Below are 26,862 nucleotides of genomic sequence, written 5' to 3'. Positions count from 1 at the left end.
CTGTTTGGGTGGGGCTGATGGAGGAAGCAGAGGAGCGCAGAGAGAGGAGGGGAGGGACACACGGAGTCAGCTGGCTGTGAACACCGCCCCCTGCTGGCCACACCGGGAACAGCAGCATCAACTCCATAACAACTCTGAAGGGTTCAGTCATGATGTTTGAATTAATCCCCACTGTTAACATTTCTATTATATTTCTTTATTACGCTGTTGGCATTCTGTGGACAGCAAAGGAGAATTTCACTGCATAATTGAGAACACGTTTCTTTACTCTTTACACTCTGAATCTTTGAATCTAAACTTTATTTCTTTCATTGTGATTCTGCCTTTTATTCTCTTCACGTGTGATGTCTCATGTTGACTTCTTGTGTTGTAGCAAATGTAAACAAACAGACAAACAAACTTTGAAATTTGCTTTGATCTACTTAAACACGTCCAACTTTTAAAGGAGCAGTGTGCAGTTTTAGAGAAGAGTTTAAATATTTACAATATCAATGAAGTAATAATACAAACTTTTTTTTTCTATCAGTGAATCAACCAAATAAAAGGTCCCAGAACACTGGTGGTAACTGAAGCAAGAGAGGTGGCAGGGTCCGCCACATATACACACAGTCAAAGAGTAAATTGTTTGATTATTCAGCCACGAAAACAAAGACAGTTGTCTGAAGAGCTTTATCTCTTTATCTGTTCATTAACATTTCTTCAATAAAACTACAGACTGCACCTTTACATTTATGAAGGCACACACACACACACACACACACACACACACACACACACACACACACACAGATTTTTAATGAAGTTCTGGTTTCACTTCAGTTTTTTGTTGTATCGTCTTTAAATATTTTTGTGTCTCTGGAGAAAAAACATCAGAACTGTGAAAATAAGAATTTTCTCTTTATTTGATTTAATTTGATCTTGATTACATTTTTCTGACTGTTTTTGTTTCTACTTGGTTTTCTTGGTTCTGTTGAGAGAGGTCGGTGAGATCTCCAGTCCAGGATGAACACGATGCTCTGGGTTCTCCAGTTCTTCAGGACCTCCAGCGGTTGGCACTGAACAGAACCAGAACATCTTTCCTCTGTGGGATGATTCTGCTGGTCCACCAAATCTGTAAGTGCAACAACTCTATGGGTTGGTCCATTTAATTATTCTCTTGTTTGCATCTGGTTCTGTTAAAGATATCTGCTGTATCCTGTTGGTTCTGACATGTCCTGGACTTCTCTAGTTGTGTACTTGGCCTTGTAAAGACTGCTGGTTCTCCAGGTTCTGTCTGCTATCAGTTCTTCACATCCTGCGTATTGCCCAGCTTGAGGTTCTGTAACTGTATGCTGACGTGGTCCTCTGGGTTCTGCTGGTTCTGGAGGAGGAAACACTGCGTTTAACTCCAAACAAAACACATCATCACATCTGATCCACGAGACTCTGCTCTGACAGATCTGTGGTGAAGGTTCTGTTTGGTTCAGGCTGAGGAAGGATCATGGTTTAAAAAGACAGCGTTGATGTTTGGGTGGAGACAAACATCAGCGTGGTGCTGAAGGTCCAAACCATCAGTGGTGACATCATCAGTTGTGCCATTTACATTTTTTTGGCATTTGAAAATGTTATTTTATTTTTTATTTGAATTTATGTTTTTTGGGTGAACTGTTCCTTAAATCTGATGACATTTACACATTTCTTCATCAACACGACAATAATCTAATCTGAATATCATCTGGATCAGAACCAGATTAAGGAACCAGTGTGAGTACCTGGTGGTGTTGTAGCTGGGAGCTGTACTGGGCCAGCGTGGAGTACAGGAACTGGTACTGTTCTGTGGTTTGGATCATACCACCTCTGCAGGAGACGGGGGGACGCACCAGAGGTTAGACAGACATCTAACAGACCAAATGTTAGAGCACAGACTGTTCTCACTCACCTGTCCAGGCGAAGCTGACACACCATCTCCAGGATGTCAACCTGACCCGTTTCTCTGAGCTGCTGACAGCCGATGCTGCTGACGATAAAACAACCCGTCCTGCCGATACCGGCACTGAGAGGACACAGAACACAGTAATGGAGCCTTGGTGAGCATCCAGAACCTCCTGCAACAATGTTTCTGTGCTTTTATCCTCAATTCTGTTGTGGGATTTGATTTCCACATCACAGAGCTCATCCAGTCCAGCAGATGAAATCAGAACAAAATGAACAATTTCAAAATAACATATAATAACAATAATATCAGAGAACTCCCCGTGAGAGCTCAAGTTCACGTCTAACTTCATGTAAAACCGAGGAAAGAGACAATATTACTCCAGCAGAAACACAGAAGGAGTTAAATGTAAAGAAACGTTAAAGTGAAGTGAGAGCGATCAACAGGAAGTGAGGTCATGCAGACAGGAGACGAAGGTTATCAGCAGCAAAGGTCACCAGAGTAACCGCTAACTGCTGCTAACTCCAACTGCTAACTGCTGCTAACTGCTGCTAGCTCCAACTGCTAACTGCTGCTAACTGCCGCTAACTCCAGCTGCTGCAGACAGGGAGAGCTGCTGTCAGCTCGGGGGTTTTTGAACTATACAGGGCTGCTGCTAGCTGGTTAGCGTGCTAACTTCAGTATGTCTGCAACACAGTAGATAAAAGTCCTGATGTGAGAAACTGTTATTTCTTCACATTCTGTTGAAAACTACTTAGATTTTGAATGTTTTTGACAAATATCATTTTATTTTGCACCTTTAACTGGATCTGAGTTCATGTTGGTGTCATTTAAAATCCAGAATTAATTCAAAATGCTGCTGCGCCTCGTCATTTAATCTACTTCCTCGTCCTGGGTTTATCATCGAGGAACACATCAGTGTGTTTCGGATCTGCTCCGCTGCACGAGGAGTCACTCCGGAGGTCAGATCCACGCCGCAGCCTTTTCATCTGGCCTCTCGGCTGCGGTTGGCTGCTGAGCCGAGACCAGTCACGCTCTCAAACAGGAAGTAGCTTTCGACACATCCGGTGTTCTGGTGTGAGTCATCACAGGCTGGTTTTACTGTTCAGTGACACAGACGGGTCTCTGCTGATGTGTCCAGAGCAGCATATTAATGTTGTTAATTAAAATATGAAAGAAAAGAGTGTGACATGTTGTTGGTGTCGTGTGTTCTCTCCTCTGATGAAGACCACCAGAAACTGTTTGATGAGGAACTAACCTGCAGTGGACAATGATTGGTCCAGGACCCGGGACGGGGGCTGTGATTGGCTGAGAGCTGGACGGTAGGAGGGATTTGCTGTACGTCTCGACCTCCTCCACCAGTCTCAGCAGCGGTGCAGTGCATTGTGGGATGTGGTGGTCGGGCCAAGAGGTGAACCAGTAGTGTCTGATGGGACGACGCTCCGCACAGAGCTGCACACACACACACACACACACACACACACACACACACACACACACACACACTCATGTTGATGCAGTAATGTTTAAGCACTTTGATGTTGCAGCTGGTGAATGTGTGTTTGCTGTACCTGGACCTCCATGTCAGTGATGGTGAACCCGTCTTTCTCTCGGCTGTCTTTCACTCGGAGCAGGAATCTGCCAAACTGACCCGTCTCTCCTTCCTCCTCCTTTTCCTCCTCCCTCTGCTCCTCATACTCCTCCTCCTCCTTCACCCTCCTTGTCCTCCTCCTCTCCCTCGGCTGTGGCCAGTACAGCTCACATTTCTGGAGTAAGACCAGAGACACTTTCAGGACAAGTCTGGAGTCAGGAAGGAAAGAGGAGAGAGGAGAGAGGAGACAGGAGAGAGGAGAGAGGAAACAGGAGACAGGATACAGGAGACAGGCGAGAGGAGAGAGGAGACAGGAGAGAGGAGAGAGGAGACAGGAGAGAGGAGAGAGGAGACAGGAGAGAGGAGAGAGGAGAGAGGAGAGAGGAGAGAGGAGAGAGGAGACAGGAGAGAGGAGACAGGAGAGAGGAGAGAGGAGACAGGAGAGAGGAGACAGGAGAGAGGAGACAGGAGACAGGAGACAGGAGAGAGGAGAGAGGAGACAGGAAAGAGGAGACAGGAGAGAGGAGACAGGAGAGAGGAGACAGGAGACAGGAGACAGGAGACAGGAGACAGGAGAGAGGAGACAGGAGAGAGGGGGAGTGGTGACTCCTCACCTCGTTGTTCTCCTTGAGTCTGGTCACCATCACGATGATGGAGCTCCTCTCCTGCCACACCATGTCCCAGAAGTCCCCCACCGTGTGCACCATCGGCCCCTGGGTGGCGATGTAGGACCGAGGAGCTCCTTTGTAACCCTGAAGATGATGTTGACATGGAACATGAACAGGTTCTGGTTCTACACCAACAGAACAGAACCCACTGAAAGCCAGACCAGGTGTTTACATGTCACAGTATCCTGATTGGCTGATAAACAAACTGAATAAATAAACTGACCTTAAAGGAAAACACAGTTTATACTGTTTACTCTGTTATATGTGGCGGACCCTGCCACCTCTCTAGCTTCAAACAGTGTTTTTGGACCTTCTTCTCCTCTGAGAGCAGCTTGTTGATTCGATGAAGGAGACAGTTTGTATTATTACTCATTAATATCGTGACTATTAAAATCCTGAGTTTGTATTTGCATTTATTTAATTCCAATTATTTATTTTCTCTGGTTGAATTTTTCATACTGTAATAAACAACGTTGGTTCGTTAATGACTGATAAGTCGTGCCAGATTAGAAATCACTTAATGATGAGAACCGTCACTTTGTCTCATCTGCTTCTAAACCACACAACATCCTCCACCTCATACGACAGGAAGTGAGCGACGACTGTTCATCAATAACAACCACAGAGTGGCCAATCAGCACGTCGCTAATACAAATGTGTTCATACACGCAGAAGAGAACATTGATCTCACTGGTGCTACACATCAACAGGTGTCTGCTCTACACACACACACACACACACACACACACACACACACACACACACACACACACACAGGGCTGAGGCTGCAGGGTGTGAGGGATGCGTGGGCCAGGGGGGAGGAGGGGGGTGAGCCAAGGACAAGTTACTTCCTCCCTCACTTCCTGTGGTTTTCCTGGTTGTCAGACTCCCACGCTGACAAACCGACGGCTCATATCTGAGCTTCTGTTTGTTGAGCTGTCCGATGTGTGCATGCACACACACACACACACACACACACACACACGCACGCACACACACACAGCAGAAACGAGAAGACGCCCACGCTGAGTGACAGCGCTGTCACACACTATCAGCTTGTTTTTCGTGTTAATAAAACACAGAAGGAAACATGTTTTTCTTCGCTGTCACTTCACTAATTAAATCGACGACTGAAGAGTAAAAAACAAAGTTCTCCTGATTATAGTTTTCACTGCTTTCTTTCCTGCAGTGCATCAAAACTACGAGTCTAAAGGTCTTTTGCAACTTTATAATGAGTCAGCTGGTTCAGTTCCACTTCTGACTGAACTTTGATGACTTTTCTTTGACGCCGTGATCGTTTGGTGTGAGAGCATCACTTTCTCCTCACTGTGGTACCACACGGATCAGTACTCGGCCCGCTTCTCTTCTCATTAATCTCCTCACAGGGTTTTTCCTACCACTGTTCTGCTGACGACCCGACGGTCTCGGCCCGACTCTCTCATATGTCAAAACAAATGATGGAGCAACATCTTCAACTCGGGTCGCAGCGATGCACCATGACGAAGGTTTATGTCGGCGTGAAAATCGATGGTTATCAGTCGGTTTGCTTATCTGTGTTGTCAGATTCTACGGTCATGAAAACAGGATATGTTTTCAAATGTATATTAACTTTCATGTCTGTTATCGTTTGAAATCATATTAAAGCGTCTGTTCGATGAGATCATTGTGGTATTTTAATACTTGTCCATTATGGCGAGACAGAGCGGTACATGTGAAGTGTGCTGGACGGGCTGTGTTGGACTGACTGTCCAAAGCTCCTCTAGCAAAACAAAGAGTCATCGTCAATCTGCAGCTGCATTTTATCTTTCTCTTCTTCTGACTGTTCAGTGTCGGTTTGCACAACGTCGCTTCCTCTCTTTTTGTCAGCATCTTTGCGGATGCAGCCGTCGTCTTTAAACAAACTTTAGTGGAATCGTCTCTGGTCCAAACCGACACGACTTTCATCCCATCACTTCTGGCGACCGAGACTCCTGCTGCTGCTTCATGCCTTCCAATGTTTTCAGTTAATTTCTTGATCTTGATTTTATTGGATTGCCTCGTGTGACTGCAACAAGTGTCTGTTGGGCTGAACATCGTGTCGACTTTTGCACAGGAACTGCTTCTGACACTGATTATGAACACTGTGATCTTTACGGTTGCGGTTCTGGCCGTGTACAAACAGTCAAACGTGCAGGATCAGTAGAACCACACAGTGCAGTCGTGTCCTGATCTGTTAAGAGCCAGTTCACACTAAACAGGAAGTTCCACAGCCAGAATTAAATGAACGATTCGTTCTGATCGAGATATGATTGGATGATACTACAGAAGAGGGGTGAGAGGTTCACATGTCCACAAACTTTCGTCCAGTTTTAACTCAGTGTGTTGATAACTTGATGTTCACACATTTCTTTCTTTGTAATCGGTGTAATTTGCTGTTTCACAGGAACACGAGAATCGTTTCCCACCAAAATAAAAACCCTGCAGGAGAAGCAGCTGACTCCACTCACCCTGATGTAGTTAGCGTTGATGTAGCGGTCTGGCCCCGCCTCTTCCTCTGGGCTCCTCAGGATCACCCGGCTCTCAGGGTCTAAACAGTGAACAACAAGGACAATGCTAAACAGGAGGGCGACAGTGTGGAGGGTGTTTGCAGTGGGACTGGGAGGACGGCGGACACTGACTGGGCAGGATGGTTTTGTATCGGTCTTTGATCATGTGACCTGGAACATCGAGCTCTGCGGCGCTCACAAAGTTCGGAGGAATCCTCTGTTGAGGAGACACAACACACACACCTGAGCACACACAGATACAAACACACAACACACCTACATCTGAGTCTGTGTGTGTGTGTTACCTGGTACTCTACATTCAGTGTGTTGGTGTCTATGGCTGCCTGCTGCAGCATCGCGTGTGTGAGCGGTCGCGAGGAGGTGTGAAGCAGCTGAAGCCACACCTCCTTCGGGGTGGAGACAGAGCAGACAGGCTCCACCCCCAGCGTGCTCACGTCCAATAGCAGAGAGAGGTTTGAACCCCGCCTACAAAAAAAATGCACAGTCAAGGAATAATATGACGGTTGTGAAAGAAAGTCTTTAAAGGAACAGTTCAGCAAAAAATGAAAACCTCACTCACTCAAGCACAAACTGATGTGAGAAGATGTAAATTACACTCTTTTAAACTAAAACTGACTGAAGACTTCATGTTAATAAAGGTTTAAATCTGGTCTGAGATCAGTTAGTGATGTGTTCTGTCCTGCAGACTGTGATCACAGCAGACGAGCTGATGGAGACATCTGATGTTTAAATCAAGTCTCAGCTGCTTCAGTTGTTCAGCAGAACGCTGCAGCTCTGTTTCACTGTGAAGCTCCAGAACTGTTGTGTGGACGACCACACGTCACCTGACTGGACATGCAGGTAACGTGACCTGATTTAAGTTTTTGGGTGAAGAGTTTATTTCAGACATTTGTAATTCATGTGCACAGTTTTAAACACTGGAGACATTTCAGAAAGCTGGGACAGTTTTGAAAACGTTCTTTAAACATTATAATATTTTTGATATTTTCTGTGTGTGTGTGTGTGTGTGTGGTTAACACCCACCTCTCCTGCAGACGGACTGAGGCTTTGCGAGGAGGCGTGGTCATAGGTGGGGGCGTGGTCGGGTCCTCAGCAGGAGGGGAGGCTGAGTGCACCGCCGACATGCTCATGGACTGTGTGTGTGTGTGTGTGTGTGTGTGTGTGTGTGTGTGTGTGTGTGTGTGTGTGTTTGAGTCGGTCTTAGCTAGCTGTTCATCTGTTCACCATGCTGCAGGAGAGAGAGGGAGCATTAACATTAGCGTGTCGTCACATCTGTTGAACATTAAAGGATCAAACCGCTGCTCAGTCACAACACCTGGAGTCTCATCAGGTTCTGTTCTGATCCGGAGTTCATCTGTCATCAGTTACTTCAAGACTTTTACTCAAGCACTATTCATACTGTCTCTTCTTTTAAACTCATATTTCAACACCATCTTCATTTTGACTCAAGTCCTTTTCACAGCATCCTGAAGGGATCATGACACAATCCATCCCAAAGTTCTGAATACATCTTTACTGAAATCTTTCTCAACGCAGGACTTTAACGTATTTTCTAGTTTTGGAGTGCCAGTGAAGGATGTGATCACCAGTTTCACCCCTGACATTTCAGCTCGAGGTTCCGTCAGTGTTTCCAGCAGCAGCAGCAGCAGTTTCTACTCGTCCTGATCAGTTCTCTAAAAACAGAATCGTGGATGGTACTCACCCTCCGTCCTCTGCACAGCTCTCTGCTCTCACCTCTAGATTTAATTTAGCTTCAGCTCAAACTTCTGTCTGTTCTGCGCTCACGTGATGCTTTTGTCATAAGTGAGCTTCCTTATAAAAAGCTCAGACTCCACGTGTCGCTCCAGACCGCTCGGTTTGTTGTTGTCGCCTCAGTGAAGGAAGTTTTGACATGACGAGTAAATTATTGATGCGATGACGAGGCGACTCCACAGATCTGTCATCAGCAGCAGCACAGACCAACTCAACCCACCGATGAGGAGATAACACACAGGCAAACAGTGTGTGTGTGTGTGTGTGTGTGTGTGTGTGTGTGTGTGTGTGTGTGTGTGTGTGTGTGTGTGTGTGTGAATGATTCAGTGTGTTTCCACATCAGTTCAGATCTGAAACGTTTCAGTGTGTCTCCATCGGAAGAGAGTTTCCTCACAGCAGGAAGTCAGCACACCCACGCTGACTCACGCACACACACACACACACACACACACACACACGCACACATCAGTACTGAAATAAAAGTGACATTGTTGTTGTTTTTTTTTATTCTTGATTGCTTTATAATAACTGGACCTCCATGTGAAGAGGCGGAGCAGTTTCAGTTGTGACTCGAGGCTTCTCTTCTCTTCAGTCCGTCTTCTTGTCTGCTCTTGTTTTTTCTTGTGTCATCGATCAGGTCCACTTTTAGAAAACAACAGTCCAATGTTGCCCAATTTACCAAGAAAGCTTGTGCAGCTGCCTCGTGTAGGAACCTGCTGTCGATACGTATCCCATCATGCAACAGTGGTGATGGCAGAGGATATTCAGAGGCTGTTATTTTGTTATTCTCTGCTGTCAGATCAACCTTTGATTATCCAACACGTGGTCTGTTACTGACACTAAGATGCTGCTGAGACCTCGCAGGTAAAGTGAAGCTTTGAGTTTTTATTGAACTATTTATCTGACAAATTGTTCTAAATTCGCTGGTCTCCCATTGATCAGCCACTGAAAAGACAGCTGACTAGAATCTGGAGGACTTTGGGCTGGAGCTCACCTGTTAGCTAACGTTAGCAGTCAGCTACACATGTAAACAGACCAAATCAAATCAAACGCTGATGAAAGGAAACAAAATGTCAGAAGCTGTCAACAGTCCACACATCGTTTCCTCCAGCAGAGGTTCAAATACTGATTCAACTGCTGAGTATCAAAGTCAGTCCCAGATATCGGTCCGGTTGATGACCCTGTAGTTCAGGTGTGTTCACGTGTGTTCAGGTGTGTTCTGAGTGGCTGTCAGTGATCACATCATTATAGCCTTGGTGTGGACTCCAACATCCAGCTGAGTTAGAGCCATTTCTAGAACATTATACTGATAGACTCTGTTGTGGTTCTTGGTGTGACGGATCAGTAGAATCAACACGTCCTCGCACCAAAATGACAGAACAGCTCGACTGTCTGTTGACTGATGCAGTGAACCAGCAACAGGAGAAACTTAAACACAGTTTGGTTGCAGTCGCAGTTTAGAGAAACATCTTGGTCACCTCTGAAACTTCCATCACAGTCGTGCCTACATTACCTGAGTAACTTCTGTTCTGTAAGTAAAAATAACTCATTGTGGACTAATAATGGCTGCAGCCTCTACAGGGCGCCGCCATCTACAGCTGGAAATATGAGTTGCAATAACCTGCTTTAATTTCTAACCTCCATGTGGATGATGAGGACGGACTTGTAACGCTGTGTTCAGACTAAATTGCGTCACACACGTGAGTTCGATCGATATATTATTAGTTTTTCTTGCTGTCACTCTCGCAGCATCCAGCTGGGTGAGTGTCAGCGTCTGGATGACGGCAGCTTCCAGCTCTACCTGAGGCTGACAGGTGTCCAGGTGATCAGAAGCTGAAGTAACAACATCACAATGTCGCCTTGTAAGAAGCCTGAACTCCTTCTCGTCGGCCAGATGACAAGATAACAACTTTTAAAATGTTTGTTCCCTGAATGGAGTTTGGATCGATCAGCTATGCTGTGCTGAAACATATTTCCATGACTTACCACGTAGTCCGACTTCCCAACTCTCTTTCCTCAACACCAGGCTAGTTTCTCTCCTTGTCTCTGGACAGCTGACATGTTAGGATAAGAGTCTGAGTGTCTGCTAACAGCCATGATTACTGGTTACTGTCTTCTCCTCCACTGTTGTTTGTCTGAACATTAGCGACTTTAACGTGATGACATCAGCGTGACTGTGAGCACCGACAGACTTTCATGTCACGCAAAATTCTCACTGGAGTTCAATGTTCTCATCTCACACAATGATGCAAATTTTGCATGTTTGCATCATTCACTTCTTTTCGTTGGCTTTGTATACGATTCGCCACAAGAGCATTTAATCATCAGCGTGCTGTTACAAACATTTCTGTGGACCTTTACTCTCATTTAGAAGAAGCTTCTGCATACATTTAAATAACAATCTCGACATTAGCTCTGCACACAAACACACACACACACACACACACACGTTCCCAGATCACATGAGTGTTTTAACAGAACTGAATCAATCAAGTGTTGATAGTAAACGTATTGATCAGGCTTACCAGGTATTTGACAGCCATGAGCTTCTGTTTTTGTGTGATTGAGGCCAGTAAGGTGTGAATCCTCCTCTGACTCTCTCCAAGTCACCTACAGTTCAACAACCACATGACTGACCTGAGAGCAGCTCACACATCACACCGACTGACAACTAACAAGAGAAGCAGTGGAGAGAAGAGAGAGATCTCTCTGCTTCGTCTGTCTCGCCCTCTTTACATGAAATCGATGACAAACTGGGGCAAGAAGAAACAAGTAAAGGAGAGAAAAATGGAGTGAGAGGGAAAGTGATAGTGAGGAAGAGAAAGTCAGAGAGAAGAGGCAGCAGGAACAGACATGTCCTGTTTTTCTGGCCGTTATTACCCTGATTCAATGTGTTCAGGTAGAGAGAGAGAGAGGGAGAGAGACACCTGAGGGGAGAGAGAGAGAGAGAGAGAGAGAGAGAGAGAGAGAGAGAGAGTGAGTCAGTGAGCGAATGAAAGGATAGATGGAGAGATAATAGAAGAGAGGAAGAGAGATGCTCCAGGCGTTGATTATCAACACACCAACAACAGCTGCTCATGAATCATTCATGTCAAATCATACAACACACAGCTAACAGCGCACACACACACACACACACACACACACACACACACTCGTACATCCTAACACAAACATTAGGACCTGACAGTTGCGTTGTTTCCCCGCAGAGGAAATATTTTTATAAGCAAACACTGACTCAACCTCACACCTCCGCACTGTTTTCACCCGTCAGCCCAGAAATGGAAAGTTGAGTCCTTCTGAACTACAAAACCCAAAACTTCAGCTCACAGGTCGGCGAGCGATTGAGTTTTCCTGACAGTCCCAGCAGGGGGCGACAACGACGGGAACAACGACGGGAACAACGACGGGAACAACGACGGGAACAAAGAGGCCAACGTAGAACAAACAGCTGTGAAGTCGACGTCTGGAGGAGGCTGAGGACTGATGAGAGCCTTTCGTCCCACGTCTCCTCACTCCAACTGATCATTTTATTTTTGGTGATCGTCACCAAAATTGAACGCTGATTTATTCCGTCTTTGAATCTTTCACTAGTTCTGTCCAGGCGACGTTGTTCTTTTCAACCAAGAAAGTTTTTATGTCAGAGATTTAAAGAACAATTAAAGCTTCCAGTTTCCATTTAAATGTTTTTTGATTTTCGAACTTTTCAAATGATCATTTCACATTTTAAATTTGCTTTAATTTGAATCACAGTCTGATCATTCCTCCACGATGACCTCTTTAATTCTCTATTCTATCCAGACTGCTTAGTTCTGACTGAATTTATATTGTATTGATGCATTGATTTTAATCACGCCGTCTTTTACTAAACTAACCTGACTGCAACACAGCAGCTTCGTCTCCGGGAGATAATGTGAGCAGTTATTGTTCCTGCAAACCACAGACGCGTTTTCCACGAGCACCAGACGTGTCCACTCACATCCTCATTATATGATTATCAGCCACTTTATCACAGCGGGGGAGGTGTTATTACAGCCAGCGAGGCAGCAAGACAGCTGACCACAGCTCCAGTCACACCGCTGGATATTTTTAAGGACTCCTGCAGACGTTTCCTGCTGTTTTTGTGGCGACAAAACACTAACCAGGTGGTTTCTGTGCCTAAAACTAACTCAGAAATAGAAAACTTAACCCAGCTTTTACTTCTAATCTGTGGCTCTCCAGAAATATAGTTAGCAACATTTATTCTGGAGATCGAGTCACTCAGAAAACTGAAAAAAGGGAAATATTTTTTGTTGATTTTGTTGTAAAGTTTTGTTTAAAAGTTTGAAATTATGTTTGGCGGTGCTGTTATCACAGCCAACATGGCTGCCAAACAGCCGACTGCAGCTGGAGTCAGATCACTGAATGTCTTTAAGACTCCTGCAGACGTTTCCAGCTGTTTTTGTGGTGACTAAAGCAGATGTTGTAATCCAAACCTCCATGTTTTCTAACTTTAACCAAGTGGTTTTACAACCTGAACCCATCCGGAGCATCAGCAGCGCTGTGACAAGAAAGAAATGATAGAAAATTCAACCTAAACAAGCGAAACTACTCATCTGTATTAACTGTGGTGATCAGGTTGTTTAATCGCAGCTCAGATGCAGAGCTAATGTTCGTTAGCTGATGAGCTGCTGCTGATAAAATCTGCCAGGTCTAGACTGACTAACTTCAGAAACCAGCGTATAGATTGTCATTCATGATAAGAAAGCTTTTCTCCCTCAACCATCACATCTTCAACAAATCAGGTAAAAATTCACCAGATTCACATAGAAAAATGTTCAAGAAAGTGAGCAAACTTCTTGGATCCGTCTCTTTTTCTGGATCAGCACTGAAAGTTAACGAGCTCTGATCTGAGTGGTGGAGGAGTTTTTGTTTAATCCTGCTGTCCAACCAACAAACCAACACATTTCAAAACGAGCTTCAGCTGGAGTTAATAAAACAGAGAAAACTGTTGTGATTGGCTGATGAGCAGCTCGTCACAGTACGAAGTGCTTGTTCTGATAAATGTCATAATTTATAATAAATGAAATCATCGTTCATGTTGGAGCAGCTGAGGATCATCTCCCATCTGATCCGCCTCCTCACACAGTGAGAACATATTATTACACTGAAATATAACCTGATGATCTGACACTTTATCTGTGCTTATTATCATATAACATCATCTTCATAAAGTCTACAACTACTTTTCCTTTTTCTAAAAGTAATCAGATTACCTGTAAATACTGCTGTAGTGACTGAGCTCACACTGTATTCAGCTACATCCATTCAAACTTATCTGTCAGGTGACCAAGTTTTCATCTCCCCTCTTCTTCCTCACCTCTTCGTGTCTCGTCTCGCTGCTTCCTCCTCGTCCTCCTCGTCCTCCTCGTCTTCTTCTTCTTCTTCTTCTTTTCGGTCCTCGTCTCTCTGCTCTTCTTCCTTTTCTCTCATCTGTTGCTTTCTGTCGTTTTTTGTCTTCACTTCTACCTTCTTCGCCGCCACTTCCTTTTCTGCACCCACCCACTCTCTCATTACCACACACACACACACACACACACACGCACACACACACACACACACACACACACACACCAAACTGTTTCGCACACACAAACACTTTCTATTCCCCTCATTCAAGGTTATGGGTCCCCTTTAGACTGCACGCCACGGGCTTCAGCATCGTGTGTCTGTGTGTTTGTTTTCATGTGTGTGTGTGTGTGTGTGTGTGTGTGTGTGTGTGTGTGTGTCTGTGTGTGAAGCCATCAGCAGTGTGTCACAGTGGGGCTGTATAAACTGATTTTCCTCGTCTCGCTCTCTCCAGCTGTCAGATGAGCAGCAGCAGGATACAGTCCTACTGGGACGGGGAAGCTAACCTGCTAGCGTTATTAGCGGTCACCATAGAAATGAAATGAGATGAGCAGATAACGGCCCTGTGGGGAACCTTTCAGCAGGTTTGTTCAAAGCTGTGACGCACAACTTCGTGTGTTGCTGCTCAGAGAACTGCTGTCGGTTAAGAACACTTAATAATAATCATTAGAAATTGCTCTGGAGTTTGAACCTTCTGTGACACGTTGCACTGAGAAGAAGAACAAGACAGACAAACAACATGGAGGACGGAACAAAGAGACAACAGGAAGGATTACACAACAAGATGGCCGGTCACGATACAACGATGACAAGAAACAGAGAGCTGAAGCCCCGCCCCTTCCTGTCGACCTCGTGGGACCTGATATCGCCAAAGAATTGTTGAGTAATCAGATAAAGTATTGATCCGGTCTGATCTGGGTCATGAGTCTCACACATGACGTTTGTCAGTTTGTTGTCATTAAAGTCAAACCTCATGTAGTTTTGTATTGAAGCTCAGTGAACTACGTCGTCTCATCGACACGGCACCAGAACCAACATGCAGCCAACTGGGCCAGAAAAGGTTCTGAACAAGATGAACGTCATAGTAAATCTGCAGTTCTGGTTCTGGTTCAGTTCTGTGAGGGGAACAGGAAGGGGCGGGGCTTCACTTTTCTGTGATGAACAGCGGCGCGTGAAGCCCAGGACGCTCCACCTCTGGTTTAACGCCCCCTAGTGGAGATAAGATCATTCAAACCAGACGTCACATCAGAAAGAGTGATTCAAATTCTGACAGTGAAACTATTCACTGTTTTACAGATGCTGCTTCCAGGATGTCAGCTCGTGGGAAAACTAAAGCTTCTAAGTACACGTACCAGTACCAGTACCAGTACCAGTACCAGTACCAGTGGAGCAGCTGACAGTAACCTGGCAGTGTGCAGAGAGAAGTGTGCTGCAGGTGTGTGGCCCGGTATCGCTCCAGCCAGCAGAACGCCACGTCCATCCTCACCAGGCGCCTCTGAAACATGAAACATGAAGTTTTTATTTCAATATTATTCAGTGAAAAACTACAGAATTCTTTTACAACATGTTTTCACAGACTGGAAGAATATCTAGTAATCTGTGTTGTCAGCTGGATTTCTGACGTCTGGAGCAGAATCTGGGTTTCCACTTTGTGTTTCAGCGTCGATGTGTCGACATCCTACATCAGTGTGTTGGAGTCAACACAGCTCAGAGGTCAGTTTGACTGATGGAAGCTGAAACACAAACCCTCCGTCCTGTCACTGCTGCTTCATGTGAGGACAAACTGACAGAGTGTCAGTTAATGTGCAGCTTGTTGTTGAGCAGAAGAAGCAGCGACTCGTTAACCTTCGCTCTGATTACTCTGCTTCCTCTGCACATGAAGCCTCTCCTGTCGCTGTAACTACTCTCTATGCTGTCTGTTTATTGCTCTGCTCTCCTCCACCGTCGTTTACCTATATGACACTCTGTACGTTGTGTCTCATCAGCGTGTGGTTTATCTCTAAAGCTCGTCTGCACACCAGATTTCCCCGGTGAACAATAAAGGCAGAACGACTGAATGATCAGAGTGAGAAGTCGGTGGACTCCGGTGGCTCCCTGTGAAGCCGTGTCATTAGTTTCTATGGTAATTCAGCGCTGCCACGGAAAACAATTCACTGTAGACTCACTGCTGAAATACTTTAATTCATCTGCTAATGACACCGGAGCAATTACACCACCATGTGTGTGATAATGGGAGATGGAGTGAGAGACAAAATGAGAGCAAGAAAGAAAGAAAGAAAGAAAGAAAGAAAGATTGGATCGCAGAAAAGAGGAAGAGTAGTTGGCGGCTGCAAGAAAACAGGAAGTCAGAGAGGAGAGAGATAAAAGAGGAGGAGGAGGAGAAGAAGAAAAGAGAGATGTGGCGTGAATGAGAGTGAGGAAGAGGAAGAGAAGAGACAACAGATGGAGCTGGACCTGTTGTCTCAGGCGCTGCACCAGACTCCAGTCATTTTTTTAGTGATTTAAGCCTGTTTCCTCCCAGAGAAGAGTGATATGAGTGTATAATCATCTATCATATGTCAGCTGCAGACTGCTGTACTGTACATCAGCCTCCATCCAGCTGCATCGTTTCATTTACACCAAACCGTTTTTGAGAACCACTGTCACTTTCCACCAGAATGAGCAGGTCTGCACAGGTTCAGCTGACTAAACTTTGCCTGTTGCCTCCATTCCTGACGACGTGACGATGTTACGTTGATCACCGGTTTGCACATTTTACTACAGGACCACATATCATATGTGATATCATGTTCACAGTACGTTTCTTACATGAGTTTCTCGGAACATTTCCAGCCGAGTTTGTGGGACCAAAACACTTTTTTTTGCCGCTGGTGCCGACAGAGAGACTTGTAATAATCAGACCTTGTGACGAATCTTGTGACAAGGTGAAGCAACTAAAATGGGTGAAACTCGATATCACATCTCACAACCACATGATGAGCACAACGCTGTGACAAGAGAAGAACTGAACACTGAACATAAAGAAACATAAAGTTTGAACGTCTCTGGTTCAGCAGAGAGTACTGGAACATCAGGAGAATAAGATTCATGTCAAAGGTTTCTGCAGTGTGTAAAACCACAAATTATTTTTTCCTGTTTGTCAGCAGGTGTTATTGATCGTTGCCATGGAAACACAGATAGACCGGGGGGGTGGGGGCGGGGTCTGTGAACTTTTTGAAGCCTGAAATGACTCAATCATCAAATCACAAGAGAAACAAACTGATTTTGTTTTCACAGCAGTTCTTCCAGCGTGGAGATCCTTTCAAACAAATATTTTAGTTTTAAATAAATCTGCTCCTGAAAATAGAGACAGATTTGCTCTGAAATAACATTCTGAATAACATGAGCAGCAGAGAAAGATGAACTGACTGTCAGCTGTCAACGACCGGAGGAGTTTGTTCCTGTAGTTCACAGTTTGTCCACATGGCGTCGCCTTTTCTCTGGATATAATATGTAACGTGTCAGTAACGAAGGATTTGTGCCACATCAGATATATTTTTATATTAACATTTATCAGACGCTTTAGTCCATAGTGACTTACAGTGATTCATACATTCTGCCAACCAGCACACCAGGAGCATCTTGCCCAAGGACACTTCAGCATGCAGACCAGGAGAACTGAACCAGCAACCTTCTGATAACAAGACGCTGGCTCGTCCCCTGAGCCACAGCCATCTACAGTGGTGGTCACTGAACACTGAAGACAACATCTCCCATGATCCCTCACTGCCTCATGGCACTACATGTGGTCCCTGATGTGATGGGGAGCCCTCTAGTGGCAGAAGTGACAGTCTGCATGTTTAAATGTACAGAAGCACGAGTATGTGAGGACATCTTAACTCTGCTTGGGAAACTGTTCAGTACTCAGTTACTTTGGAGGACGAACAGTAATCAGTAGGAAAATTCAGATTCCTCAACCAAACAACAAATTCAGTTTCCTGTGACGTCCATCGACCACTGAACACTTCCATCTGTTCATCTCTCGTGTTGCCTCGTGTTCTGTTTTAATGTTTGTTTCTGTGTGTTTGACTAGAAAAAAAGCTTTCTGCATGTGCAAATATTATATTATCAGACTGTGACAGATATTGGTGTAATTAATTTGTATGATTTATTATGTGTGTGTATATACTGTATATATATATATATATATATATATATATATATACAGTATATATATATATATATATATATATATATATATATATATATATATATAAAAATATATAGCCCAGAGTGAGAAATCTCATCAAGTGAACCTCAGGAGAAGCTCATGGAGGCCACACTGAGACACTGAGAGTGATCCTTCCCACCTGCACTTCAAGCTTTCACCCAGCAGGGGGTGCTACAGATGAGCAGGAGACGTCACAGTCTTTCTGTTTGTCTGGCCAAATGCAGCTGCAGCTCTGAATGCTGAGCTTCCATATAATAAACTCAGAATCTTGTGATGTGAGTCGTCGTTTATCAAAGCAAGAAACTGTCAGGACCCACAGATGAAGTCATTTACTGTAGATTTCAAAATGGACTTGAACTGAACTCAGTGTCCCAGAATTCACCATTCTGAACACCAAGGTGGAAAATTCAGCTTTGAGCCGCTTTTGGTCAGTGAAACAGACCCCCTGCTGATCCGACAGTCTGAACTCCAGCACCGTCCTCGTTCCATCTCTCTTACTTGACGCCTTCTACTCCTTTGACTTCTTGTCATCCAGGGCTCCTCCTCCTGCTGTCTATTTAATATTGTACAAGAGTGAATGTTCCAAAATCCTTCAACCATTACAGATGTTATGGCAAATGTGGTTGTAGTTATTAAATTAATTATTAATTATAGTTATAAATAGTTTTGTACCTTTTTATGAGACTGATTTAGTAAATTAGCATTTCCCCCTTTTCATAATTAATAATTATCCCTGATAATCATTCAGCCCCTGATCAGAGATCAATATCTGGGATCGATCAGTAAGGTAAGTGTTGATGATGTCATGGAGAACTTCATCCTTTGACTGACTGATCGTCTCGACTGTGAAGAAAGAAAGAGAGAAGATGTCAACAACAATAATAATAATACTTTTATAATATACTTTGAAAACTTTCTGTCGTGTCACATCGTTCCTGTCAAACTGTCTCTGCTGCCGTCAGCTGATCACATTCAGTTCTGCTCCACATGAAATTCTTCACCTCCTCAAGTTTTCCTTGTATGGATTCTGTTGTATTTCCATAAAGTTCATTCTGGAAATCAAAAATCATCAATCAGATAACTACAAGTATCTGAATCAGCCCAGTACACACACATGGTGTACATATCTGAAATGTTGTTTTTCATAAGGAAAGTAGCTTTTCAATGTTAAAACAGCCACCTGAACTTTTCAGTTTTGTGGATATTTATTCTGCCTGGTGAGAATACGTTGATGGATAAGAACACGACTCCTTTAAACGTTCAAACAGGATAATTCCTCACTCAGAAACATACCTGTCGTCCTGCAGCAGGAGGGGATATTTCTCCAGATCTTGTTGTTCTCTTGTTCTCGATGTTTTGTAGTTGTTGTGGATCACTAAGTGTTGGTTCACATCTTCTTATTACTTCTTCAACAACATGAAAAAAACACTCTCTCCAATCCTTTTCATTTTTCTTTTCAGTAAAAGCTTTAGTCAGCATTTCTTTTGCGTCTGCCCTCAGGATCTCTTCCAGAACATTTTCCTCCTCTTCCAAAATCATCATCATCAATGATAGCGAAGAGCAAAAAGAAACCAATAACCTGAAAAAGAAGCAACAATGACGTTTATAAGCACCAACACAGGCTGACACGATGGTTTAGTGTGAGAACACTCACCTTTGAAGAGTTTTTCAGTGCAGCGATGACTGAGCCTGTTGTTCAGACTGATCATTCTGACAGCAAACACATCAGTCTCCATCGATGAGCACAGAGGGAACCCACAGCAGACCAACTAACACTGCCTTCAAAACGTGACGGAGTAAAACCCATAAAAATGGGCTGCAGCAGCGTCCACACAGTGAACACAGTGTTGAGCGACTGCGTAGTCTACAGATACAGGTGCAGTTATGTTTCCAGATTCTCAGAAACTTCTTGTCCATCCAGCGTATCAAGACAAATATGATAAAAAATGGCAGACACATGTATAAACCACACTGAGCCTGCTGTGGTTCGCAGGTGCACATCACATCTTTTCTGAGCAGAACATTGTAAGAAAAGGTCACGATGACGGTGGTGTAGATGCTGAGTTTCTTCATCATTTACTTCATCTCTGGTTCATCAAGCTGGACGTGTTTCATCCAGTCAGCACGACTCCTCTGCGTCAAGAAATCAAGTGCATGAGTTACAACCAGCAGAGAACCGTAGGAGACCTGCTATGATCCTTGATCAGAGCACTGTGGTTCAGAATTCATCTGTAAAATGTTAGAATTAAAATAAATGCAGAAACTAAAGAGAAGTTACTCGCTCCTGATCTGTATGAATACAGTGTTTGACAGGATCAAATGCAGAGAACGTTACCACTACTGCTACTGCTACTGCGATTTTATATAGAAGACAAAATCACCAAATATAACGAGGATGAGTCGGCGTGACGGTCGTCCGTCCTGACCGAGTCTTCAGTGAACAGGGTCCTCTGCTTACTGATGGTGATGATGTGATTATGTGATGATTATTATGGAGCATCTATCCAGGATCCATGGTGGGTCAGGATCTCAATCACAACACATTATAACTGCATCATGTGAATATAAACAGCATGCTGAGACGTTTTCAGAGTTACAGTAGGAAACATGAAAAACACAGTCTGATGTTTTCCGTCACGCGTCTGTTGGTTCCACACTGCGTCAGTCAGGTGTGTCTGAGTTTCTCTCTGTTCCAGCTCCTCACGCTGCTCTTCACACCGAACACACCTTCACCACTGATCAGCAGCCTGAAGATAACGGTTGCGAATGATTTACTCTTGTGTGTGTCATTGGGCCAAAATGTGCTCCTGGTGACAGGAACTTTGTATCAGCAGCAGCTCTGAGTGCTTAGTCTACAGACAGACGTGAAGCAGAGAGCAAAAAGTAGGCAGAGTTTGAAGACGGTGTAAAGAGCTCATGGTGAAGGATGTCAGAGGAGCTGAAGGCACTACAGCTCCAACTGAACAGGACTGTAACTGTGCTGAACTTACAAGCAGGCCCCGATGATGAAGGATGAGTCTGAGACAGCGTTTCACAAAGTTAATAAAGTCTGAGACATTTTGTGAGGGAGTCTGGGGACTTTCTGTCTCTCTTCCTCTCCTGGCTGTTGTTGCTACTCTGACCTGGAATATGTTGCTGTTTAATTTACTGTCTGCTCTCTATATGTTATCATCTGTTCATCCATCCATTCATTATCTTCCACTTTCTTAAACCTGCTGTTTAGGAGTAAAGAAACGATCCATGTCAGACTGGAGCGACTGTCTTTGAACAGAGCAGGTGGGCTGAGACTTTACTTACCACCCACCTGTGATGCTGTGCTGAGTTCTCTCCCCAGACAGATTAACAACCATTCACACCTGAGCTCACCTACATGACAACGACCCACAAGTGGCCTTAACCAGGTTACAGATGTTCACACTCGCGTCAGGTTGCTGATGTTGTGACGAGCGATCACAGAGAGCTTCCACGCTTTTCACCTCGATTATAGTTTGATGACAGAAAACAAAATACTGATGGCTGAATCCTCAGCACAGAAAACATAAAGCACGATGGAAACATTCGTTAATTTAAAACTGTCATTAACTGCTGGAGGAGTTTGTCCCTGTAGTTCACAGTTTCTCCACATGGTGTCGCCTTTTCTCTGGATATAATGTGACATTTACTGATTATTTATAGTTGTGCTCCACAACATTTCAGAGGTAATATTTGACTTTTTTCCTTACAGAACGTAGAGTTAGTAAGCTTCCATTAAAGATACAATATTTCAAACTTAAAACACGAACTTGTCTGAGAACATTTGTGACACGTCAGACTGATTTGAGTCCAAAGTGACTTACAGTGATTCACACAAACATTCACACACTGATGGTGGCGGCTGCGGTGCAGGACGCCGACCAGCACATCAGCAGCAGTCTGGGGTTCAACATCTTAACTCCAGTCACTTCATCTGTACATAGTCAGTGGTTGTTTGCTGATACATCAATTCAAGTCTCACACATATATGTATATATATATATATATGACCTTTAATTATACACTGTCTGATGAACAACATGAAGCAAAAATAACATATTAACAATTTTAAAAACTTGAATTAATTTGAGCAGCTTCCTGTTTTGGATTTTCTTCTACGTAAAAGTGACCTGATGCATTTCACAGGCCAGAGTTTGTCCAAGTATTAGACCAACAAAGCTGCTAAGAGTCCAGATGCTAATGACAAAGACAGATGAAGTTCAGCATGCAGCCGGCAGGTGTTGGTTATTTACCTGCTCTGCTGCTGCAGGACGTCCAGGTGCAGTTTCATCTTTAATTAGTTCAACAGCAGCGTCGAAACAATCGTCCCAGTTTGCTCCGCTTATTTTTTCCTTGATTTTTTCAGTCAGTTGTTCTTTTGCTTCTTTTATCAAAATCTCCTTCAGAACCTTTTCCTCCTCCTTCAAAATCATTTTGTAATATAGTTTTTTTCTGTTGTAACAACAACTTGAATCATTACAGCACTTCATCCATCTGAATAACGACACCAAGGCCGTGACTGAAAGAGCACAGAAGAGCAGAGAGAAGCCGATAACCTGGAAAAGAGGAAACAGAGATTATTGTCTAACCGCAGCGCTCACAGTGGCCGATCTTTGGTTAATGCAGAATCTGAGTTTGGGTTAAAACATTGACAGTGAGGATCCATAGTGGCCGATCACAGCTGCTACTGGACCTTTACAGAGTTCTAACACAGCACAGTGTGCAGGAATGTGCACATCTGTACAGACACAACTTCATGACGACTCTCTGTGCACTCACACTGTGCACATGCTCCCCTGTTGAGCTGATACTGTACTCTTCTCATTAAGTGAAGAGGTATTTAATTAAACAGAATTATCCGTAACCTTTGTTCTCATTATGAGGAAAACAAGATCCAGGATCTCAAGGTAATGAACAAAGTCAAGTAATTACAACCACGGCTGCTGTCAGCCTCTGGTCAGCGCAGCATTACTGTGTTCAGATCATTCGTACAGGTAAAACACAGATCTGATGGAATAACAGCACACAGAAGCTGATGATGTAAAACTAAATTACTCACCAAGGAGCAGTTTTTAAGTTCCGTGATGATGATCCGTTCCTCAGGCGTGATGTCACTCTTGTCTTTGCAGGCTAACTGCGCCTGGTTTTCAGAACCATTGTTCAAACAACAAACGTACCAATCTCCATCAATGAACACAGACACGATCCACAGCAGGCCGATGAAAGCTGCCTTGAGAATGTGATAAAATAAAATGCAGAGAAGGTTGCAGCGATCTGAGCTGGTGGAACACGTGTAGTTCAAGACTCTCTGAAATGTCTTTTCTGTCCAGAGTTGTAAAACAAATACAATGAAAAACGGCAGAGTCATGTAAACGATGCAGGCAGTCTTCTGTTCTCCACACGTGCACTCCAAACTCCTGTCGAGCACCACGTTGTAAATAAAAATCACGATGACTGCGATGTAGGTGCTGAATCGTTTGAGAACTTGTTTTGGAAAGAATTTCATCTTCGGTGCAAAGTTTGATTGTGCTGCGAGCTGAGCGGCTGAATGTACCTACAGGAAATCACACTCGCACTGTTTCTGAAGCAGGTCTGCAGTGTAAGTTCAAAGCAAACCAGAGCTGCAGCGTTCTGCCAAACAACTGAAGCAGCTGGAGACTTGATTTAAAACAGAGAAACAACCAGAGAAACATCAGAAGTCTCCAGGCAGCTCGCTGCTGTGCTCCATGTCTGCAGGAGCCCGGAGATCACAAACTCATCGGGAGAGTAAAATTATTGCATCTTAAGATGAAATTTTCACTGTCGACGACTCTTTCAGAATCAAAACTTCACTAACTGCAGTTGAATCCTGTTTTATTGAACTGTTTAGCTGTGAAAACAGAATATTTGTGACCACATGGCCGCTCCACCTCATTTTTAACTTTCGCACGTGTTGATCGGGGCAGAGTATTGAAGCGTGGAGCTGTTATTCTATGTATGAATAGTTCAGTGAATACTGCACACAGCATGTTTTGAATCGGTGCTGCATGAGTAACAGGAGTTCTGGCTGTTCTGAAGTGAAGAACGAGTGACATCTATAATACAAAATGTTCATGTCACTTATTTTCTGGATGATATTTTCCAAGTGATGCAGATTTAAACTGTGTGTGTAGTTCAACCAATAATAATCTTTGTATCTTTGGTTACTGAAACGTAATAAAAGTGTTTATTATATTAAATCTTCTGTGTCTGGGAAAAGACTCTGATAGGATGTTTCACGGTGGCCTCAGACTCTGTTGTGTTCCTCTGCTGTCAGGATCAAGCTGTTGTTCTAATGCTGAATACAAACAAAATGTTTTACAACAGATTTAGTGTTTGAAGATGGTACAAAGAACGCTACAGTGGCAGGAGATTCACACCAAGCTCACGTGAGAAAAAGAAACCACACATGTTGTGGTTCTGTGAGCTGAACGCTTCTCACAGTTGTGTTACTGCAGATCTGCAGGAGCACCGTGCCAAGCTTTCTGTTTTTGTACCGTTTCTGCTCTGTGGACATCTGCAGTGTAGCTGCCGACCGTCTGAACAAGCCAAACCTGTTCGTACGCTCGTCATCTCTGTGGCACCGTCGGCGTCTGCTGACAGTCTGCTGCTCTGAAGGTAAACCAACATGAAACCATGCATTTCCTGTTTTATCATGGTACTGTTGAAACACACTGAGGGTTTTTTTAGGTTTGGTTTGTTTCTGTTGATCAAATGTTTTCTAAAAAACAAAACAAAACAAAAAAATCAGGTGGTATGAATATTCAGCAGAAAATATGAAGTGAAGGATTCTGTGTGAGGCCTCCTGATGGATTTTCCCTCGACGTCACTATCAGTGTGATTTTCACCACAATATTCTGCTTGAGAAAGACGTTCAATGCGCCTGCAGAAACAAAATGTTTAAACCTCAAATTACAACATGTCACCATTTACCTCAAGTCATCTATTTATCATGAGTTCTGTGAGGAAGATGAGCTCAATATTTCCATGTTTTACTGTGACCTAGAGGCAACATGTGGTGTGGTTTTATTTCAGAAGCATGAAGACTGAGCACATGAGATCACGGCAGGTTGCAGCAACAGAAGTGAAGAAGCCACAACAGCGTCAGTGAGAAGCGTCCGTCCTCCACCAGGGAGGTTTGCTCATCACTTCAGCAGCGACCAGCAGAATCAAACTTGGCACCAAAGATGAATCACATCTTTTCAAAATTCATTCTCAAAGAACTCAGCTCTTACTTCATAGTCATTGGAATTTTTGTTTACAATGTTGTGCTTGAGAGGGATTTGGAGTGTTCTTGTGACGGGCGACAGGATTACTGCCAAACATACATGGCTCTGCCATTCTTTATTCTATTTGTTTTACAGATCTGGATGGACAAGACCTTTCAGAGAGCCTGGAAATATATATGTGTCTGTACATGTGTACAGTGCTGCAGATCAGAAAACAAATGCAAATATATCCTGGTTTTGTTGTATCGCATCATCAAGGCAGCTGTGATCAGCCTGCTGTGGGTCGTATCTGTGTACATCGATGGAGACTGGTACGTCTGCTGTCAGAATTCTGAGTCTGAACAACATCCAGACTTGGCCTGCAAAGTCAAAAACAAGAACGTCACACTGGAAGAACAAAAACTCATCGCTGGACTTAAAGGTTACTCCTCGGTGAGTTTTCCTTCATACACATCATGACAGTCTGTGTTTCTGCTGTTTTACTGCTCATCACATCAGTCTGTGTATCATCTGAACACAGTTCTGCTGAACTGAGGCTGAGAACAGCTGAGGTTGGAATAATCATATCTTATTTATTATCTTGAAAACATAACATGATAATTTAGTCACCATCTGTTTAAAATGACAGTTGTTCTCCTGAGATAACAAAATGATTATATTATTGAACTGGTCTTCATGTATTAATAGTAAAGCAGCAGCTGCAGGATGAAGAGTGGACACAGATTTTATTTCCTATATGATATATGGACAGTCACTTTGTGCTCCATGATTGTGGGGTCAGGCCTGATGGGCTCAGGATCTTTTGTAAACTTCTGATCTCAAGAGTAAAATTATTGCATCTTTTGTTATTTAATCCTTGTTGCCTCTTTTTCAGTCCATCGGCCTCTGGATCATCTTTGGTGCCGTTCTCACAGCTGCCTTAATGTCCCTGTTTAGATGGATGAAATGCTGTGGCAAATATTCCGGTTGTTGCAGAGAAATTAATTATTACAAAGTGATTCTGAAAGAGGAAGAAAATGTTCTGAAAGAGATTCTGACAACAGCAGCAAAAGAAAAGTTGACTGAAGAAATCAAAACTAAAATAGAAGGTGATCCGTGGACAGAGTGTTTCGACGTGGCTGAAGAACTGATTGACAACAACACTGAACCTGCTGCAGCAGCAGTAAGTCAGGTAATGAATCCACCTGCTGCCTCCATGTTGAGCTTCTTGTCTTTGTTACTGTCATCTGGATCTTTAGGTTCTTTGTTGGTCCAACACTGAAATATCTCAGCAGTTATTTGATAGATCACCACAAACTTTACACAGACATTCATCCTCCTCAGAGGATCAGTCCTAGTTAGTTTGGAGCTCTGACACTTTTCTCATCACAACATTACTAACAGAACATCATTTTGAGTTTTTATTGAAAATTAAATCTGTTTAACAGATTTAATTGTTAGTCACAGGCTTAATTGTTACACTTGACTGATTTTCCCTTCTGAAACTCTTTGCAGGGGACTCTTCAAATGGAAAAACTGAGGCTGCAGGTAAATCTG

General features: G+C 43.7%; 2 protein-coding genes across 5 annotated transcripts in view; one reads left to right on the top strand and one right to left on the bottom strand.

Moving 5' to 3' along the window:
• LOC119022489 (putative C-type lectin domain family 20 member A) overlaps positions 1-26,862 on the top strand; it is an 826,153-nt gene that overhangs the window by 784,880 nt on the left and 14,411 nt on the right. The gene's annotated exons all lie outside the window — the stretch shown is intronic.
• LOC119022475 (tyrosine-protein phosphatase non-receptor type 7-like) lies at positions 877-13,887 on the bottom strand. Of its 3 annotated transcripts, none has more exons than XM_037103415.1 (11): positions 13,829-13,887; positions 7,741-7,945; positions 7,002-7,182; positions 6,829-6,913; positions 6,658-6,737; positions 4,118-4,255; positions 3,484-3,678; positions 3,171-3,364; positions 1,919-2,032; positions 1,752-1,836; positions 877-1,360 (listed from the first exon to the last, which is right to left on the bottom strand). In XM_037103415.1, exons 2-11 carry the CDS (start codon positions 7,845-7,847, stop codon positions 1,280-1,282), a joined length of 1,260 nt encoding a protein of 419 aa, XP_036959310.1. In that variant the 5' UTR covers positions 7,848-7,945; positions 13,829-13,887; the 3' UTR covers positions 877-1,279. The 3 variants fall into 3 exon arrangements, with proteins under 3 accessions (XP_036959310.1, XP_036959309.1, XP_036959308.1); XM_037103414.1 differs by lacking the exon at positions 13,829-13,887 and adding an exon at positions 8,420-8,764; XM_037103413.1 differs by lacking the exon at positions 13,829-13,887 and having other exon boundaries at positions 7,741-8,764.

This window comes from Acanthopagrus latus, chromosome 7 (genome assembly GCF_904848185.1).
Source record: "Acanthopagrus latus isolate v.2019 chromosome 7, fAcaLat1.1, whole genome shotgun sequence".
Classification (NCBI taxonomy): domain Eukaryota; kingdom Metazoa; phylum Chordata; class Actinopteri; order Spariformes; family Sparidae; genus Acanthopagrus; species Acanthopagrus latus.
The sequence above is the reverse complement of the archived record's forward strand: the minus strand, read 5'-3'. Positions and strand labels throughout refer to the sequence as shown.

Bases quoted from the DNA above. Each gene is read 5' to 3' on its own strand.
- LOC119022475 (XM_037103415.1), bottom strand. From the start codon at position 7,847: ATGAGCATGTCGGCGGTGCACTCAGCCTCCCCTCCTGCTGAGGACCCG. The intron at 7,183-7,740 runs GTGGGTGTTAAC...TTTTTTTTGTAG, and splicing joins TCAGTCCGTCTGCAGGAGAG to GCGGGGTTCAAACCTCTCTC. The intron at 6,914-7,001 runs GTAACACACACA...TCTCCTCAACAG, and splicing joins CACTGAATGTAGAGTACCAG to AGGATTCCTCCGAACTTTGT.